This window comes from Carettochelys insculpta, chromosome 5 (assembly GCF_033958435.1).
Source record: "Carettochelys insculpta isolate YL-2023 chromosome 5, ASM3395843v1, whole genome shotgun sequence".
Taxonomy (NCBI): Eukaryota; Metazoa; Chordata; order Testudines; family Carettochelyidae; genus Carettochelys; species Carettochelys insculpta.
In genome coordinates, this window is record NC_134141.1 from 29626964 (window position 1) to 29647757 (window position 20794).

General features: G+C 41.8%; 1 protein-coding gene across 2 annotated transcripts in view; it reads left to right on the forward strand.

Moving 5' to 3' along the window:
* Positions 1-20794, forward strand: part of KDM4C (lysine demethylase 4C) — a 461923-nt gene that overhangs the window by 28384 nt on the left and 412745 nt on the right. For both annotated transcript variants that reach the window (XM_074994881.1, XM_074994882.1), the window contains exons 3-4: positions 12079-12254; positions 16977-17091. In XM_074994881.1, coding sequence (XP_074850982.1) covers positions 12079-12254; positions 16977-17091 — 291 coding nt within the window. The remainder of the gene's footprint in view (positions 1-12078; positions 12255-16976; positions 17092-20794) is intronic.

A 20794-nucleotide genomic window follows, 5' to 3' on the forward strand; every position in this document is an offset into this window, starting at 1 on the left:
CTTACCTTGATGATCTCTAACACTTCAGCATCTTAGGTCTGCTAGTGGTAGAACACTCAGCAGTATGATAGTCATCTGGGAGACATGAGGCCATATGATGTTCTACCACCATCCAAAGATCCACATTGTGGTGATCTTTATTCTGGTGTCCATAGGCTAGATGCACATTTTTAAAGGCCTTTCATTACCTTTCTTGCAGCGAAGACAAGAACTAGTTAGTAGAGAAAAGGAAGGTGCCCTCGTTCCTCAATGTGCAAAGTAGTGCTTAGTGAGTGTGCTGAGTCCCTATTAGCCTAGGAGCAAGAAGGAGTTGGGGTTTAATGGCGATTGCCCTTTTTATTTAATTTTTGGGTGTGTTGATTGAGGTGGTGTTTCTACTCTCTCACTGAAGTATTCCTAAATAATGAAAAAAAATATGAAAACACCAAAGGTCAAACTCTTTGCCTTTCAACCATGATTAAAACCAAGCTGCTATTTACAGTGCAGTTTGAGTTAAATCCTTACTTAATATTCTTAAAGATATTAAATGAAAGCATAAGTCACTTGATAAAGCCTATCAGGAGATGAGTACTTTTTCCTCTTTTGATTGTGCTCAAAACATAATCCTTGCTTTCCTGGGTACATATTTTTCCTAGTTTTACTCTGTGTTACATTTAGATTAATATGAAGTTTGACAGCAGGGTTGTGTATTTAGTAACAGTCATTAGAGTAATATAGTGCTGTGGCTCTCAGGAGGCTGCCACATTCAGGGAAACTGTAGCTGTTGAGTTTGTGGTGTGGCTAGAGGTGTGTAACAGGAGACAACTAATGAGATCTGGAATTGGTGAGCTAACATAACAAACACAGAAAATTAACAGATTAACAACACCTGAGACTAGAGTGCTCTATGCTTCTGGACCAGGGATCAGAGAGAATAGCAGTAATTTATGTGACTTTGAATTCCTGAATCTCCTACAAAAAAAGTGGCAGCTGAACACATGCTGAGTACAAACAACTTTTCTCATATCAAAACAAAAAGCAGTCAAGTAGCACTTTAAAGACTAGCAAAATAGTTTATTAGGTGAGCTTTCGTGGGACAGACCCACTTCTTCAGACCATAGCCAGACCAAGACAGACTCAATATTTAAGGCACAGAGAACCAAAAACAGTAAGCAAGGAGCACAAATCAGAAAAAGATAATCAAGGTGAGCAAATCAGAGTGGAGGGGTGCAGGGGAGGTCAAGAATTAGATTAAGCCAAGTATGCAGCCGAGCCCCTGTAGTAACTCAGAAAGAAACCATGTGGTTTAAACCGGGACGGGAACTTTCTGAGTCACTATAGGGGCTCGTCTGCATACTTGGCTTAATCTAATTCTTGACTTCCCCCACACCCCTCCACTCTCGATTTGCTCACCTTGATTATCTTTTTCTGATTTGTCCTCCTTGCTTACTGTTTTTGGTTCTCTGTGCCTTAAATATTGAGTCTGTCTTGGTCTGGCTATGATCTGAAGAAGTGGGTCTGTCCCACGAAAGCTCACCTAATAAACTATTTTGCTAGTCTTCAAAGTGCTACTTGACTGCTTTTTGTTTTGATAGTATATAGACTAGCACGGCTTCCTCTCTGTTACTTTTTTACTTTTCTCATGTTAGCTCTAAGAAAACAGTCATTCTGTGTTTCTGAAAATATTAATTTTTTTGTTTCAAGACACTGACTCAATACTAACTATTTTTAATTGTGTGCTGATTCTCCCAGAGGCAGCAGACTTGGCTGGTATCTCATTTTCATTTCCTCGGGTGCTTCAGGGAAGGGAGTGATGACACTGCTACCCTTTAATTTGGTATGGTAGTGATCCCCCTACCCCAACTGGAGGTGTTCTGGGTTGAAGAAAACATCCTAATAGCCTCATAATTCTGAGCTTGGATCAGTCCAGCATCTTCTTTAGTATGAAGTAGGCCTCAGGTATCAATTCTGGGTTTGTTTCTTGCCCACATTCTCTCCTGGCCTCATTTACTCCCATCCAAGCCTTGGGATCCCACTTTGGAAGGACAGTAGGAAATGCTATGGACCCAGCCTATGCATCAAGGTTGCCAACCCACAGAAATTTCATTTATGGACAAAATGGGAAAAAATTATGTACAGACTTTTTTTATGGACATAATTTTTATATTGTATTAAGGTGACATAAATAGCCAAAAGTGGAAAGTAATCATCATTCGTACATCACAAGAACAACATGCTATTCAACTCACTTTCATTTAGTTAGTCATGTTCCCAATGTGCTGACACTAACTTGGTGGGATAATGTAGATGATAGCATCACAGGGGTCACGTGATTCACGTTACATCACCTCAGCCAGTGAGCTAAATAAAAAACTAAAATGTCCAGATTCCGCTGCTCTACAATAAAATGGCTGAAGCAGTACAGAAGAAATTTAATTGCTGTAGAATAGTTGCTATTTTTTGAAATTTTATTGCACGTTGATGAAATTTATGGACACCTACATTTTTTACAGTTTAAGGACATGTCCAATTTCGGCTAATTTTTTATGGATTGTCTGTAAATTTACTGCCAGTTGGCAACCCTGCTATGTGTAACGTATTAAAATGTGCTTTCCTACTCATTCGGTTATTTTTTGAGTGGTGAAGAGAGTTCTGTGCTCCTCACCATTAAAATATCCTGTTGAAAAAAAGTGTTGCAGAACTGACATGACTGAATGAGCAGAGAGGGTAGAAGAAAAGAGTAAGAACAAGCTTGCTTTTCATGTGCCATTTTATGTTTTCTTTCAAGCGATTGTGTACATAATATATATTTCAGTTGGTGTTCTGGTTGTGGTCCTTCCAAGACAATCATTTTAAATTCCCCGGGCTTGCTAGATTGTGAGTTCTGCCTCTCCTTGGTGGTGCTTTCTTGTGACAGGTAAGACAGGCAAGTACCTAATCCTCAACATCTGCAACTAAAAAGATTGGTTGAATACCTGATCCAGACTATTTTCTTACCCAGGCAGCCTGCTGCTTTGTTGTCATGAAAACACTCCAGTGCTGCTTTCTGTTAAGCTTGCTGACAAGACAGTCCTGATAGATCTGGAAAATCATATATCATCATAAAGTGTGTAGCTGGATCAATTAATAATTGTTCCTGAACTGCTGTGAACCTCTCAAGTCTGTGCCTCATTTGTCAGATCTTTTAGCATGCCAAAATAACTCAAGTTCCTTCGATTCTTCTTGCCAGGTGTTGTCTCATGACCAGGCTGAGTCTATTCTCACTGTCGTCATCCAGCTGGGAGCATCCACAACCATCTATTACTCTCCAGGTTTATGGCAAATTATGAATTCTAAACCTAGTAACTATGGATAAGCTCCAAGGGCCTCCACAATGGCCAGACATTTCAGTATTGTTGCTGAATTTTTGTCCCCTCACCATTTAATTTTTGGTTTTCAAAGGACATCAGTCTCTGCCGACTGAGCTACTCAATTTATTCCAGGGCAAGGCTGACTATAAGCTATCACAGGTTATCATAAAAGGACAGAATGAGTCTTTGAATTGAAACATTGCATGGTTTAGTGGTCTTTTCGTCAGTGACCAAGGTTTCTTTGGTGCTCCTCTGTCTAGACAAAATTGCTCTTATTTTGCTGGTATAATGGCAGTGCCTGTTCTCGGAAGTCTGCAGATCACTGCATATCCTCCACATTTGTAGGAACCTTCTATTTCTTTTTAATTTTCAATTTCTGGGATTGGAGATCCAGTGTAGTCTCACTGCATATATGTCCTGGCATGGAATCTGACCCTGCATGCCCTGCAGGGTTCCGTCTAGTTTAAACCCTAACTCTTCAGGAAGCTCTAGAATCTTTTCCACTCCTACCAGCACTTCCTCCTATGCTTCATGGATACAAAAATAAATAGTCTAAATATTTGAGGAATCCTTAATTTCTCAGAATTTTGGGTTAGATTGTTCACTAACCTCTGAAATGTCCCAAGTGTATTCATGAATATAAAAGGCTTTTGGGGGAGCTGAAACAACCAACAGTGTGTCACTAAGGCAGTCTTTTTTTGCTTCCTCAGGTGTCACTTTAATCTGATGATATCCACATACCAAATCAAAACAACTGAAATATTTTGTTTCTGGCATTATTTTTATTCACAGTGTCTGCTATGTGGAAAAGTGGGTAGCTTCCTGAAACTGTCTCATATCTCCCGCTTTCAACAAATAAATATGCTTAAGTCTCTGTTAGGCTTTTTCATAATTATAATTGGGGATGCCCATGGTGATGTGGATGGTTAAAGCAGGACATCTTCCAGAATGCAATTTAGCATCCTGTTCCCTGCTATTACTGGGAAAGCTGACCTAGAATTTGCCTCACACTAACAGTCTTTTGCTTAATGGATGTTGCTCCTGATCCTGATCCTATCTCCCAATCTCTCTGTTATCTTTGTAGGACACATGAGCATACTGTAAGAACAGTTACTCTTATTGCTTCCTTCTGTTGTCTTCTATGGGTGCTCTTGTCAGCAATTTCTGGTTTCGTTGGTGTGACTTCCCTTTGTTTGGCGAATTCTGTCTCCCCTGGGCTTTGCTGTCTCATTACCTGCAAATGTCATATGACCTGGGGTCTAGTTGGGAGACTGTTGCTCTTATCTGACCCATGGACTATCTGCAAATGTCTTACACTAGACTAACTCTAAATTTTGATCCACTTCACTAGCAATCAATATAGGATTTGGTATAAAGGAATCACCTGGGTTAAGGGAATTTAATAGCTGATACCTTTTCAGGTACCAGTTCTACTTCCACTTCCACATTTGTAACTGTATATACAATCTGGTCCCCACATTTATCTAGTACGGTAAACTCTTTCCTATCCGGCAGCCCTGGGACCAGGAGGTTGCTGGATATTCAAATATTCTGGATAATAGAGAGGTATACCTAGCAATACAAAAACACTGAAGGAAGAAAACAAGATTAGATATTAGGAAACAAACAGAAATGTATGCAGAGTCCTCTTTTTACCAATACCAGTAGTACTGTACACTGTAAACTTACACTGTCTTTGCTGTATTCATTTATATTTACTTTCACTATACTTTACTTTTGGAAAACAGAATTAAAATTTACTTATTGTTAAAATGCTGATTATTTGAGAATTCTGAATGATAGAATGCTGGCTATGAAAGAGTTTACTGTATGTTATTTTCTTTCACCAGCTAGTTATGAAGTTCCTCTGCTAAAGCATTTATAAACTGACTTTTAACCCAGGATCTCTCATGTGCTGTCACTAGGCGTTCATTCTTCTCTGCTATCAAAACAAAAAAGCAGTCCAGTAACACTTTAAAGACTAACAAAATAATTTATTAGGCGATGAGCTTTCGTGGGACAGACCCACTTCTTCAGTCTGTCCCACGAAACCTCATCGCCTAATACATTATTTTGTTAGTCTTTAAAGTGCTACTGGACTGCTTTTTTGTTTTGATGGTATATAGACTAGTAATTGTAAGATCAATGATTCATGCTGGTTATGGTGCACATAACAAAATTCATTCTGTGTAGGGGTTGGAAGAATTAGAGGGAGCACTGCTGTAAACCCACTTAGCTGAGAGTTCCCCAAACTGAGAGGTATTTTGACTGACACACAAAACTGCAGTTCCACGTACATTTGGTCCTGCTGCCTTTTTCTGTGTGTCCACACAGGGGTAGACAGACCACATCTGAATGGTGCTGTGTCCTCCTTCAGCCATTTGAAAGGTTCAGAGGTATGCAACTCCAGGACATGCAGGCAGAACTTTACTTCTCCTAGCCCTCCCAAACAAGACAACAACTTAAAATAGCTATTGATGTTGGTTGAGGTGATGTGCTGGTCACTCTTTGATTCCTGTCTAGCAGCACAGCTGTGTTGATGGGATTGAATCAAGTTTTTTCCATTTTTCATTCAGTTCCTACGTTCTGATTTTTACTGAGCATTTGACCTTAACTGTTTGGCATGCACTTGGAGAGCCAGATATTCTTTTCACTTCTGGTTGCTTCTGCTACCTTCTCCTCACTAGATTTTGCATGCCAGCTGATGGCTGGTCCCGGATTGTGGCCCTGTGTTACACATGCAGCTACTTGGAGCCTCTAGTTAGAGTTAAGTGAGGCATCTGTAAGCAAACTACCCTTGACAGGTGTGGCTATCTGCTGTACAGAGACACTGCCTGTTGCCCCATGTACCCTGTTCTTCCCATTTCATTCCACTTATATACGTGTTCTTCTTTACTCAAAAATGCATCTACAGGATTCAATGGAATGTTAATTTCTCCTAACCCATCCCTGCCCCCAGCACTTTGTTCATTCATATCCCCAAAGGAAAAAATACTTCCAGCCACCAAGAGGTAGTAATTGGTCAGACCCAAAGTAACTCAGGAACAAAATTTTGACTGTACTTCCCTTTTGTAGGGCAGGACAGCAACCACAGCAGAATGGCTGCAGCATGCCTTGCAGATTTCATGTAGAGTCAGACATGGGGAAAAAGTGGAGAAGCAGAAGCCTGAGAGACAGATTGTTCTTTCTTTTCCTCTGAAGAAGGGTCTTGTCTCATGTAAGCTGTGTCTACATGTGCACGCTACTTCGAAGTAGCGGCACTAACTTCGAAATAGCGCCCGTCGCGGCTACACGCATTGGGCGCTATTTCGAAGTTAACTTCGACGTTAGGCGGTGAGACGTCAAAGTCGCTAACCTCATGAGGGGATCGGAATAGCGCCCTACTTCGACGTTCAACGTCGAAGTAGGGACCGTGTAGACGATCCGCGTCCCGCAACGTCGAAATTGTGGGGTCCTCCATGGCAGCCATCAGCTGGGGGTTTGAGAGACGCTGTCTCTCCAGCCCATGCGGGGCTCTATGGTCACCGTGTGCAGCAGCCCTTAGCCCAGGGCTTCTGGCTGCTGCTGCTGCAGCGGGGGATTCATGCTGCAGGCACAGGGTCTGCAACTCGTTGTCGGCTCTGTGTATCTTGTGCTGTTTAGTGCAAGTGTGTCTGGGAGGGGCCCTTTAAGGGAGCGGCTTGCTGTTGAGTCCGCCCTGTGACCCTGTCTGCAGCTGTGCCTGGCACCCTTATTTCGATGTGTGCTACTGTGGCGTGTAGACGTTCCCTCGCTGCGCCTATTTCGATGTGGTGCTGCGCAACGTCGATGTTGAACATCGACGTTGCCAGCCCTGGAGGACGTGTAGACGTTATTCATCGAAATAGCCTATTTCGATGTCGCCACATCAAAATAGGCTACTTCGATGTAGGCTTCACGTGTAGACGTAGCCGTAGTGAGACTATTGCTGCCTCAGTTTCCTTCCTTTCCTAAGGACACAAAAGTCAACAATGCCTATGCTTTAGATTAAATTATTTTCCTTTCAGGAATCCAGTTTGTTAATGTAAACTAAAAATTTAACTCAGACGCCTTTTCCCAGGCTTCTTCAGGTTCACCAGTCCATTATGCCTTTCCTGGGCTCCCAACTCCCACTTCAGGATATTGCTCCTTCCCCTCTTTGCACATAGTTCCAGCAAACTTTCTCTCTGGCTGGTAGGGAGAATTCCCTGCTCCCCACCCCTTGGAGTCCTCTGTGACCATGGCTCTCTTCTGGAGCTCCTCCAGATGGGTCTTACTTTATTCTCTCCCTCTTTCTTCTTCTATCATGACTGTTTACCTCCCCATATATCTCTAAACTGGGGTTCTCTGGAGGGCCTACTCCAGACCTCTCCAGAGAACCATCCTTTGGTTTTCCTTTTTTTTGAGGGTGGTTAGGCAGCCAACATCAGCTACCCTTACGTAATGCCTAGTTACCTGTACCTACCATCGGTCCAAGCTCAAAATTGTCACTTGAGAGTCAGATAATTAGGCACAGATGAGGCTGATCCCAGCTCCCATTAACAGTCCAGCACACCCTGTGACAGTCTGGCCCATTTTTTTGGGGGGAGAGTATATTCCTAATCACTAGGAAACACCTGAACTGACCTTAACAAGTAACATCATTTCATATGTCATAACACCCAACCTAAAGCTATCTCCTCTTCATAACATCCAACCTTCTGGCTACTACAGTCATGTTCAGTAAAACTGGACTTTTACCAGAACAAAGATGGCATAAGGACTTGCTGTTCCTTAGAGACCAGATTCTAATACAAGCACACCCTTCAGAATCAAGTTTGCTCCTTCCTGAGTTGAGTTTTTGTGTTCCCACAAACAACAATCTGCACCTTTGCACTTGTTACCCCTAGCAAATTCTGCTTCTGTTCTTTGACCACTTAGAGAATTTTTGCAGAGGCATTGTCCACTTTGATTTCTTTCTCCTCTGTTTATGGACTCTTGGTTCTTTGCCTTGACTCATTTATGCAAGTGTTCTATTTCTGGATCCCTTGATGGTCTGATCAAACATTCCTCCTGGAGGGACATGTTTCACTTTAAATGTCAGCACTATATTACTGCTGATAATTTTTTCTGATGTGATGAGGAAGTGGAGGGGGGTGATGCTCACAAAGAAGGAAACCAGTGAGTTGTTATGAAGAGTAAAATGCTGAGGGAATAAAGAAGGAGGGAATAAATGGTAGAGGAGGGAGGAGAGGAGCTGGGAAAAGAAAAGATAAGAAGATGGTGAGGATGGCTTTCCAATGAGTGATGCTGAATTTGACAATGAGTTAGTGGAGAAATAGTACATGGAGGTAACTAAAAGTGTAATTACTAATAAAGGCCACTTTCTGTCTTTGATCTTTTTGCAAACTGATTACTAATTAAAAAGAGATTGAGGGGAATATGTGATCCTGAATGTATTCTTCTGTTATGATAGCTGCCCACAAAAGGAGCACCATATTATCATTATATACAGAAACGAATACTCTGCTTTTGAGAAGTGCTTGATGAGAAAGCACAGACTATGTGGAAAAAAGAATAAAGTTGACTGTTGCTCTACCTTGATTCTAGGCCCTCCTTTTTATGTTTGAATACTGAATAATCTAAATCTGTAGATTACTATTGAAAGTAGAATTTGGCTCTCTCCATGGACTGAATTTGTTACCAATGATTTGGAAGATGATACTTTTGCTAAATATTACAGTGGAGGCTTCAGGACCTAGTGGAAAGGACACTTGATTGAGTCATGAGACTATTAGGTTCTGTCCACAGTTCTGCCACTCATCTACTTATCTTAGGCAAGTTACTTAATTTCTGTCTCTATTTCCTGTCCCGAGCCTTTGTTGTAGTGTTTAGTCAAAAACCTTCAAGTAGGGACTTTCATGACAGTGGGAGCTCATAGCACAGTGAGGACCCTATCAGGTTGGTTTGCTAAACAAAACTGTAGTACAATTAAATAATAAGTGGTCCATTTTGCACAGAGAGGATACTTGGAACACTGTTCACTAAAATATTTCAAAGGCTGTAGATTGTTAAAACAAATTGCTCTTGTCCTTGAATTAAATAAAATAATGCAAATTTTGTTTTTTAATATTCACATTGTAGAGCCAAACCCACTAGTTCATGTCTGGCAGTCATGAAAATGGAAATCTCTGTGCACATATGTGATTGTTATGCATACATTTTGCATGCATGGCTTCTTTGCTTCCAAGGCAGTATTTTGTATTTTTATGCATATAACTTGTTAAGATTTATGTGGAAACAATGGAAAGTGAAATGCTAGATAGTTGAATACTTTTGTTTCTTGAAGAAGACAAAACATTTGGCCTAATGTTGCAGTCTCTACAGGGCAAAATGCCACGGGAGTTAAATAAAAAGGGGAAAAAAGAAAGAGAAGAAAAGAAAAGGGTGTTTTTAAACACTTAGGAAGTAAAGGGTTAACCAATTAATATTTCTATTTAAAATGTAAGTGTGCCTTTAACATGAAAGAGTTATCTCCTAAAAACATTTTCTTTGGGTGTCTAAATTTGTATTTCCTACACGTGCTAATTTGAAATAGTTTTATACTGTGAACAGTGGAAACATCTCAATCTCAGAAAGACATGGTCAAATGGGTTTGATTTAAAATTTGACCTTGTTATCTGGAGAAAATAAATGGTCTCCAGCTCTCAAATGTATTCTAAAACTTCATTCTCTCATTAACAACAAGTCGTCTTGTGGCACCTTATAGACTAATAGATATTTTGGAGCATAAGCTTTTGTGGGCAAAGACCCACTTCATCAGATGCAAAAGGGGAAAAAAGAAAGAGAAGAAAAGAAAAAGGGTGTTTTTAAACACTTAGGAAGTAAAGGGTTAACCAATTAATATCTCTATTTAAAATGTAAGTGTGCCTTTAACAAGAAAGAGTTATCTGCTAAAAACATTTTCTTTGGGTGTCTAAATTTGTATTTCCTACATGTTCTAAGTTTAAATAGTTTTATACTGTGAACAGTGGAAACATCTCAGTCTCAGAAGGACATGGTCAAATGGGTTTGATTTAAAATTTGACTTTGTTATCTGGAGAAAATAAATGGTCTCCGGCTCTCAAAAGTATTCTAAAACTTCATTCTCTCATTAACAACAAGAAGTCTTGTGGCACCGTATAGACTAATAGATATTTTGGAGCATAAGCTTTTGTGGGCAAAGACCCACTTCATCAGATGCATGAGTGGGTGGGTGGGTGTGGTTTTGGAGGAGTATTTAAAGAATGGGATCCCAGGAAAAGGGAGGGCCAGAGCTGACAAGGTCTATTCAGCAAGGTAGGAATGGCCCATTATCAATAGTACGTCTCAAAAGAGGAAAAATAAGTCAGATCAGACAGGGGGATATGAGCCATTGTCGCAGCTTACAAAGGCAGCTTCTCTGCCCTGGGTGTTAAGATCTCCCCATTAGACTCTGACAATGGCTCATATCCCCCTGTCTGATCTGACTTGTTTTTTCCTCTTTTGATACCTACTATTGATAATGGGCCATTCGCATCTTGCTGAGTAGACCTTGTCAGCACTGGCCCTCCCTTTTTCTGGGACCCCATTCTTTAAATACCTCTCTGGAAAACACCCCCCACTCATGCATCTGATGAAGTGGGTCTTTTCCCACGAAAGCTTATGCTCCAAAATATCTGTTCGTCTATAGGGTGCCACAAGACTTCTTGTTGTTCTCGAAGCTACAGACTAACATGGCTACCTCTCTGATAATTCTCTCATTAAGGTGTTCTATAGATGAACGAAAATGTGATAGTTACTGTTCATATACAACACTAAAATGTTTGCATTTTATAATAACAACTGTCTATCCTAGGGAACAAAGACTACCTATAAAACTTATCTACCATTTTTGTTAGCATCACTGCTGATGCTAATGCACATATAAAGAAATAGTGAACATATTACCATACTTGTGATTATAAAAGCTAAACAAACACTTCCTGTGTTTGCAGCCTATAAAAGGGTGCGGGGGGGGGAAGGGGGGCAAGAGGAGGAAATGTGTTCAGTCTTTTAAAATTAATATTTATTTATTAAAAGTTTACATAAATTTTGGCTAGTGCAGTGTTTTTTTTTTCCACCTAAAAATATCTTATTGACAAAGTAACAAACTGAAAGGTAAGTACAAAGTATGTGGAATTTTGAGAAAGTTCCACGTGGGCTCTAATAATACATATAAAATACCTTTTAAAAGCTACCTTACACAGTACTTTAAAATAAGTAAGTCACTTAAGTGAGACCATTTGGGTAAACTCAGGCTTCTGTAAAATTCTGAGTTTGCTGTGAATAAATACTAACTGGTTAAGACAACCCAGTGTAATTCCATCCACATGAGGGCTTGTAGCAATTTAGCTAATTTGGTTTAAATGAAATCATGCCCCAAATGGAGTAGTTTCAATTAGAAGAAATTTGTGCATAGACCAGGCATTGTATGATTTACTAAATAACCCAGCTAATATGATAGAGTGAAGGGCACTCAGCAAGTAACATCGTACTTCTTTCTACTTCTAAAATATTGAAGATGTTTAAATTATATGGTACGCAGTATTCATAGACATTTTAAACTTTATTAAATCTTTACATCTTTCCGTCAGACCTGCTAAGTTTTCTGTATTAGATTTAATGAAATTATTTGCTGCTTCATTCACTTCATAATATTTTTGACATCAGCAGGAGCTATGCTGATTTGTGTATTGCTATTCTGTCTTTTCAGGTAATCCCACCCAAGGAGTGGAAGCCAAGAAAACATTATGACGACATTGATGATTTAGTGATTCCAGCTCCAATTCAGCAGATGGTCACTGGTCAATCAGGGCTTTTCACTCAGTACAACATTCAGAAAAAGGCAATGACTGTGAAAGAGTTCAGGCAACTGGCCAACAGTGACAAGTATGTATATTTAGGATTCTGTTTGGAAAGCAGACTATGTAACTTTCTTCACTGTGATTTTTACCTTTTTAGGCACCAGGTGATTTATCATATTTAAGCTTACTTACTGAAAGGGCATCCTGTCCCTCTTCTAGGAATTAATAGAGGGCACTAATCCAGGGGTTCCCAACCTTTACACAAGTGTGGACCCCCAACACGCCCCGAACCATTTTTGGACCCCCATCAAAGCTAATTCTAGTCTCTATGTAGACATCTTTAAATGAAAAAAGAAACAGATTTTTTGGAGAATTAATATCATTGGAAGATATTTAATTTAAAGATAATAATTGATTGTAACTTTGCAATTTATTTAAAACTTATTTTTATGATAATTTTTTTATCTTATTTTTTCATGGACCCCCCCCGCCCTGCAATATGGGTCCATGGGCCCCAGATTGGGAACCACTACACTGATCAGTAGTTAGATTAGTTAGATTGGTCTGAAGAAAGAGGATGTCACTACCTCCATAGCTGTCCATTCTCCTAACCCCAAATCAATTTTTCTTCAACATCTCACATCTCTATCCTTTCCTCCATCAATTCTGCTCCCTCCATGCCCCGTCTGTGTCAGTTTTACCCCTTATTTCTTCTCAGACCCCACCCCACCCAGCCTTACCTTTGCTCTTTCTGCAATATCTGGAATTCTTCAGCTCCTCCAAGAGGCCTGAGAGAAGGGAGGCTGCAGTGAAGATGTCCCTGCCTTCCCAGGACAGGTGGCATAGGGAGGCAGAGCAGAGGGGGAAGGAGCAGAGGGGTCCTCTTGTTGTTGTTCTCGGGTGGAAGAGAGAAAGGAACTGCCTTTAGCGGGTGGAATTTTTCTGTTTTCTCCCCCTGCTACTCCTGTATGAATGCTGTTGACTCCTGAGGGAAGGGGAAAACTCAGGGGTTTCGTCTACACTAGCAAAGTCTTTCAGAAAATCGGGCTCTTTTTTCAAAAGAACACGTGGCTTGTCCACACACAAAGGCTACGTCTACACGTACTTCGAAGTAGGTGGGGTCCTTTCGAAAAGGAGCCCCGTCTGGACGCGCCGCGCGGCGGCAAGGCGCGTCAATTTTGAAGCGCCGCGGCAGCCCGCATGCTAATGAAGCGCTGAATATGCATTTCAGCGCTTCATTAGTAAACTTCGAAATGGCCATTTGCGTGGCCATTTCGAAGTTTGGGGCACGTGTAGACACGGCCAAAATGCGTTCTTTGATCCAAAATTGAAAGAATGTGTCCCTTCTTTCAGAAGCCCTCTTCTGCTCCTGAATCAGATGCTTAGATGTGTGTGTAGATGCTCCCTGGGCCCTTTTTTCGAAGGAGCAGTTCTCATGGCTCCAGATTTTTTGATACCTGGCCCATTCTTTCGAAAGAGCGGGGGCTATGTGGACAATCTCTATTGAAAGAGTGGATTAATCTTTCAATCTGCTTTTTTATGTGTGGACATGCTCTGTTGAAGCAAGATCTTCTGGAAGACTGTCTTTTGAAAGATCTCTGTAGTGTAAATGTGGTGTTGGTAAGCGGCAGCCCTCATGGTCTGTTCTTCCCCAGGAAGCAGACAAGTGGGTGAAGTAGCCAACCAGAAGGCTTTTTCTCTCAGGCAGCACTCAGAGTGCATCCCAGGCCCTCTGTAACTGGGCTCACTTTTATTAGAACTGTAATTTCCTGTATCTGTGACTCAATAGTGTGATTAAATCAGTGTGCTCTGGTACGCTATATCACCAAGGTATTTTTAGCCAGTATGGTGTACTGGAATGAACTAGGAGGAGCCAACTGCCCCCTCATAGCTCCTCTCAGGTTCTCTGGCCTGGCTGTATGCCCCTCTTCTACACAGTTGCTGCATCTATGTAAAGGGCTGCGGGGGTGGAGCTGGCAGTTTTGCTAAGTTCCCCCACTGTCCTGCCCGACTGGGAAATGAGCAGAGACCCTGTCTCAGTGGTGTCCACTAGGAATTCAAAGATTGTCACACTTGTGGTTGTTGTCTTTCCAAATTTGCTGCATCATATTATACAACATTTTTTTAAATAATATAAGAATATCAGTAGGTATTTCATACTAAATAATATAAACAACAGAATTTCAGATGATCCATTTATTAATATTATTAGAAATCAGTGTGACACTTTGAAATCTTTATCTTTTATTAATTATTATTTATGTCCTCCAGAGCCAGGCACTCCCAGACTCTCCCTCTAAATAAATGCTCCCCCCAGAGCCAGGCATCCCCAGATCCCCAGTTCTCATTTAATGCCAGCAACTCACCAGAGCTGCTGGAGCTGTTGCTGTTGCCACCGCGTGCTTCTCCCACCCAGCGGTCGGACGTGTGCGTGGAGCCTGCTGTTGGCACTCCCCATGTATGGCTCTCAGGAGGAGCCACATTTAAAGGCTCCCAGAGCAGCATGCAGCTCAAGAGCTGTAGGTTGACCACCCCCATATTCGTCATGTGTGGCGAGTGGTGGCCATATTGGATGCCACGGCCCTAACTCCTGCATGGAGCTGATGTGTCTGTATACAGAGCTGGGGATGAAGTTTTGCTCCTTTCCCTGCAGTGAGCAAAGGAGCAGAACTGCCACCCCCACCTACTCCCTTCCCTGTACACACAGATGGAGCTTGGTGGGAAGACTGGGTGTGGGGCTGGGAGCTCTGCTCTTTTTCCAACTGCCCCTCCCAACAGGGAAAGGAGCAGAACTCTGCCCCTTACCCACCCAGCCCTGTACAAAGATGTGGCAGCTCTGTGCAGGTGCTGGGGACTCTGCTCCTTTCCCCTCTGGTTGCTGTACAGCTTCTCTCCTCAGTAATTTGGAATGGGTAGGGGAAGGGAAGAACATGAAGATCCTTGGCTGGAGGTAGGGCAGAGTCACCTGGGAGGGTCAAGTGTGGAGGTCATGTGTCCCTCCTCCTTGCCCTGTCAGCTGGAGTGGCTTCCTCCTTCTGTACTGGCAAAAAGTTTTACTTGCACCACTGGTGTGGCCCCTTATGATCCAGCATACCTTAAACCCTGGTGATAATGAAACCTGTTTAGAGTGTTACAATAATTTATTTCATATCCCCCTAATCTGCATGTGGGGATATAAAATAAACTTATAATTTTATAAGTATGTAAAATAAATACAGGTTTTATTGAAGTAGTTCCTTCTATTCACAAGTGGTGAAATAATGAGTAATCGTGCTTTTTTATAGCACAGCCCATGAGCGCCAGCAGAACCTTAATTCTACACACACCATCATAGAAAATATTTTAAAATTATTTTTAGCTAGGATTGTTTTATCCCTCTACCTGTAAAAGCTTATTGCTAATTTAATAAGGCTATATGAGTTAGGTGTACTTAAGTTTTCTAGCTTGTTACGTTCTTCTGAAACAACATAATAGCAGGAGATTCTAACTTTTCTTTGAAGCGGATTTCCCTTCTCCTCAAAGAATTAAAATATTCTTTAGAGGATCAGGTTCCTTTGTTAGGGCATGTGTCTGTGACACTAAATTGTATTCTTTATTTGGGATATTCAGGTGAGCAAGCTTTGAACATGGAGGTCATCTTAACATGGCTGATGGGCACTAGTGTTAGAGAGAAACTGGCTGTAAGAGAAGCCCTGCTCTGTAGTTCTGGTTACTTCATGGATTGCTGGGGTCCAACTCCTGTTTGTTGAGAAACAGGCAGTTCACCGTGAGGCTCTTCCTCCATCCTTTTCAGTAGGAGCTGTGTCAGCTGCATGACCTCCTGCTTGATGTACTGCCAAGTTTGCTTCCAAGCAGTCTAAAGAGAAAGACCTGCAGTCTTGATCTGGAACTCTTTCCCCTCCTAAGTTGTTGCTTTTATGGAGGCAAATTGCCCCACGAAAAACTTTCTAAATAGTGGAGTACAGTAGTCAGACACCCTGAGACACATGTTCCATCTGTAGGAAGTTAGAACAATCTTTCCAGTTACAGAAAAAGATATAAAAACTCCCTATACAGCTGGGCCAAGCAAAGGGACAAAGAGTATCTTACAAAGATTTCTGCCAACTGGCAGAACTGATGTACTTAATCTGGGACAAGGAGAAAGGAAAGATCCACAGGATCATCAGGATTCATATCGTTGCTTCTAGCCATGGCTACTATCTGGCAGAATACTTGTCTTTTGGACTTTTGAAGGACCTTTTCTTTCCGTAGACCTGCAGGTTTGTACACACTGCTTGGTGTCTGTGCTCCTACAGTACAGGGGTAGGAACAAGAAATTGGTGACCATACTGCCTGTTAACAGTAGTGCTTCTTCACCATCCCATTCTTCATTTTAGCCTACCACATTTCCTGGGCTGGTGAAGAGAGACTGTGGCAATTGCCACCTAGTAGTGTATTGGCTCTTCCAAGAGCCTTGGGTGGTGATGATACTGAAAGGCCTAAAACTCAGAACAGACAGGAGAAGTTCCTTCCATCTGTTGAGACCAGAACAAATTATCTAGGATTCACAAGATCATAATAACGTAAATACTGTGTGAGAAATCACCCAGTATTACTTTGAAAACATTGCTACTGTGAAACCTGTGAATGTAGCACTGCTGAATATGTGAAAAGACTAAGGAGTAAGAAATTGATATTTGTCTAAAAGTGTTTGTGTGGCAAACATCATGAATGTAGCTGTTGGAAGACACCCAAAACATGAATGTTAAAGAACAACTTGTTGATAGAGGTCCTCTTAAATCTTGCTTTAATTTTTTTCCCTCTGCAGATACTGCACTCCAAGATATATAGATTATGAAGATCTGGAGCGTAAATACTGGAAGAATTTAACCTTTGTGGCACCGATCTATGGAGCAGATATCAATGGGAGCATTTATGATGACGTATGTGTAGTTTTATATCTGTCATTCTTCCCTCCCCCACCCTGGCTCATAAGTTAGTTAATGTTGTACTCTTCTACTGCAGCTGAGAACCAGGCATCTCTTGAAAATTATTTTGTAAGATCCCCACTTTTGAGTTCCATATGCCTTTTGGTACAATAAGCTTTAGATCAGGAATGGGCAAGATACAGCTGCAGGCTGGATCCAGCCCACCAGGCCTTTTAATCCAGTCCACCCCTGCACACTGAGCAGCGTTGTTCAGACTGTCTAGCTTCTCCCTGTGGCTCTTCATGCTGCAGAGGAGCAGGAGAGTCTTTGTGTGCTGCTCCCACTCCCAGCAAAATCTGAGCTCTCATTGGCCAGTTTCTGGCCAATAGGAGGTGAGAGATTTTGTTGGGGACAGGGGCAGCATGCAAAGACTCCTACGCAGCACAGAGAGCCACATGGAATAGACTAGGCTGCTAGCAAGTCTGGAAGTTTGCCTGCCTATGGCATTCCCCCTCTTACATTTCAGCTTCCTCCCAGACCCTGCATCCCCTCTTACACCTCCCAGGCCACAATTCTCTCCTGCCCCCATACCCTCTCCTGGACCTTCACCTCAATTCTCTGCCCTAGGTCACAACCCCATCCTTCACCCAAACTCCCTTTGAGACCCTGCACTCTCTCCTGCACCTTAGTCCCTTACCCCATGTTTCCTTCTGCACTCAACCACCATCCCAGACCCAGCACCCCTTCCATAGAAAACCATGGCCATGAACCACTTACCAACAGCTTGGAGTGGTCCCTCCCTATCAAAAATTATTGCTCACCCCTGCTTTAGACCTTCTTGGAAAGCAGTCTGCCCTCTTAGGGATCTGAACTCTGATAGAGGGCTATCTGGTATCATGGGCTTAACAAGTCATAGCTAAGTGTTTCTAGCATCTGTAAGACTTTGCTGCAGCAGCTTATTTTGTTGGATAAATTAGTTTGTCTGGTTATAATCTTTAAAAAGTATAAACATATTTTTATTTATTTATGAAGTATCAGCTCAATTACACATTTCCAGACACCTCAGTGTTTTTTGTTATTGGTTCTGCTCAGTTAATTCTCAGTAATTGGGATTGTGTGCATTCAAATCTAAATTCACCCTAAATGATAGTCCCTCAGATTTGGAGAAAAGATCAGGGTGTAGTTGTTTTTCATCATGTGCTAGGGCAGAGCAGCACTTTGATGTGTTATAGGCCACCTATCACTGTGCTATTTGAATGTATGATATGTCTTTAAGTTAGACACTCCCTTATAAGGGGTTCTCCAGCTACATGATTCTGACTTGTGCCCTCACCAAGTATGAGTACTAACTGAAACTCCTTCTCTGTTAGGTGTCAAAACTCATCCAACTAGTCCTTCTCCACATCCACGCTAAAGACATTTTTTTTCATGTAGCAATTCTGTTACTTGTTTGTGCCTCTTGGCTTTGATTTCTCCTGAAATGTGTGTGGTGGTGGGACTGGGACAATTAGGGTTGATGTATATAGTGCTTGGTCCTGCTGTGAGGGCAGGGAACTGGACTTGATGACCTCTTGAGGTCCCTTGCAGTTCCAGTATTCTATGATTTTGTGAGTTCACGCTTCACTCAGATGCTTGGATCTGAGGACAGTTAAGGATATCTAATTTCATCAGGAATGGAATCAGAGGTTTACCCAAGATCCCTTGAACTTGTGAGATTCCTAGCAAGCTTAGAATTGACTATAGATCTGAAGAACTTGAATGAGTCTGATCACTCTTTTTCTGAGATGGCTATGAGCAAACTCTCCTTATATCACTGTACCCTCTGGACCTCTCCAATTCTTGAAGCTTCTTCTTTTTACCGCGTCTGACTTTATCCTGCCTCTGTGCTTCTCCTTTGTGGAAAGTTAACAAAGTTTTTTAATAACATTCTTCTGTTTTGAGAGAACCCCAGATTTGAAATAGCTTCATTTTTCCAGCTCCTTCCCCTTATCAGGTTAGTTGCAATGCTGTTTATGCAGTTGTACAGATCTCCAGCTGTTTAGTAATGCCCTTAGAGTTACTGCCTACTTCTGACTGAAATAGTAAAGAAAGGAAATTTTATAAGGAAGTAAGATTTTGCTGCTTGCTGACACAGGTGACCAGGGAGCTTGTCTACACTAGCCCCCTTCAGAAGGGGGCATGGTAATCAGCTTGAATGGAGGAGGCTAATGAGGTGCTGTGATACATGTGCTGCACCTTCTTAGCATAATGCCTGCCACAGGAACTTCAAAGTTGCTAACTTCGAAGTGTTGACAGATAGTGTAGCTCCAGGCGCTTTGAAGTACCTGATAAACTTCGAAGTTCCCTTACTCCCAAAACATTTTGAGAGTAAGGGAACTTCAAAGTTGGGCAGGTACTTCAAAGCACCCATGGCTACATTGCCTGTCAGTGCTTCCATGTTAGCAACTTCAAAGTTCCTGTGGCGGGTGTTATGCTAATAAGGTGCTGCATATGCATCGCAGCACCTTATTAGCCTCCTCTGATCGAGCTGATTACCATGCCCCCTTCAAAGAGGGGGGCTATTGTAGACAAGCCTTTGGGGTAATAAGTAGTTGTAGTACAGCTCTTACACATTCAAAGAATTATGAAATGCCTATCTGCATCAATTTTGCTGCGTGGAAAACTATCCAAGTGACTGTATAATATCCTAAGGGAGTAGTTAAGCAATTAGACCATCAAGAAAGGAGAAGCAAAATTATCTTCGTAGGAATGTATGTGCCTGTCCCAACTTACTGGGTTAAAACTTCGTAAGAGTCTACTCTGAAAGAGGGGTGGAATTGCTGATCTTTCTTATGTGGGCAGTTTCTGGGTAACTGTTCTGTGTTCTTTCCACTTCTTGCTGGTTCTACTGAGCACTTCTTGTCATGCTCTTTGCTGTTGTTGTAATCACTAGGATTAGTGCATGACTGTGAAAGAGGGTTTGTCGAAAGACCTGTTGCTTAAGGCAGTTTAATGAAAGGTGTGACCATAATTAGATACAGCCAGCCAAGGTATTCTGACAGTCAGTATCTGAACTTGGTACTGAAATCTTTGAAAGCTATTTATCGTTAGTGAAAGATCTTTGTGTCCCCAGTGGCCCATCTTATGGTGAAAGCAGTGTGTGTAAGTGCCATTTTGCATGTATGTAATTTGAGAAAACTGGTTTTGAAAGTTAGGGTAGCAGCATTGAATCAGGAAGAATCTGATAAGAGAGCTCTCTAGACCTGTAAAGAGTTCGTTCTCTGGACAGGAAGTGGTGTTGACAATCTGACCAAAAAGGGGCAGAGAGAAAGGATTTCTTTCAAAAGTCCATGTATCAGATTCACAATGAGTTGTACTCTCCTTAGGCTTCAACAAATTAATACAAGGGGACTACAGCGATCTGTCAACAGAAATTGCTGTTGGACGAGATCTTCTGACAAAACTTCTGTTGGCAGAGTGCGGCAACACACAAAAGTGGATTGAAAAAGCTATGCACCCTGTTGACGGGGAGCGGCTGAACTGCCTGACCCTCACTTGATAGAATGGGAGACTGGAAGCACAGCAGACAGGGCTGCCTGGTGATTGGAAGCCTTGTCTATTGACAGAGGGCCCCCTGGAGCATCCACACTGCTTTTATGTCAACAAATTCTATTGAGAAAGGCGTTCTGCCTTATGGGAGAGAGATAGAAGGCTGTCAACAAAAGTGCCATGTTCTGGT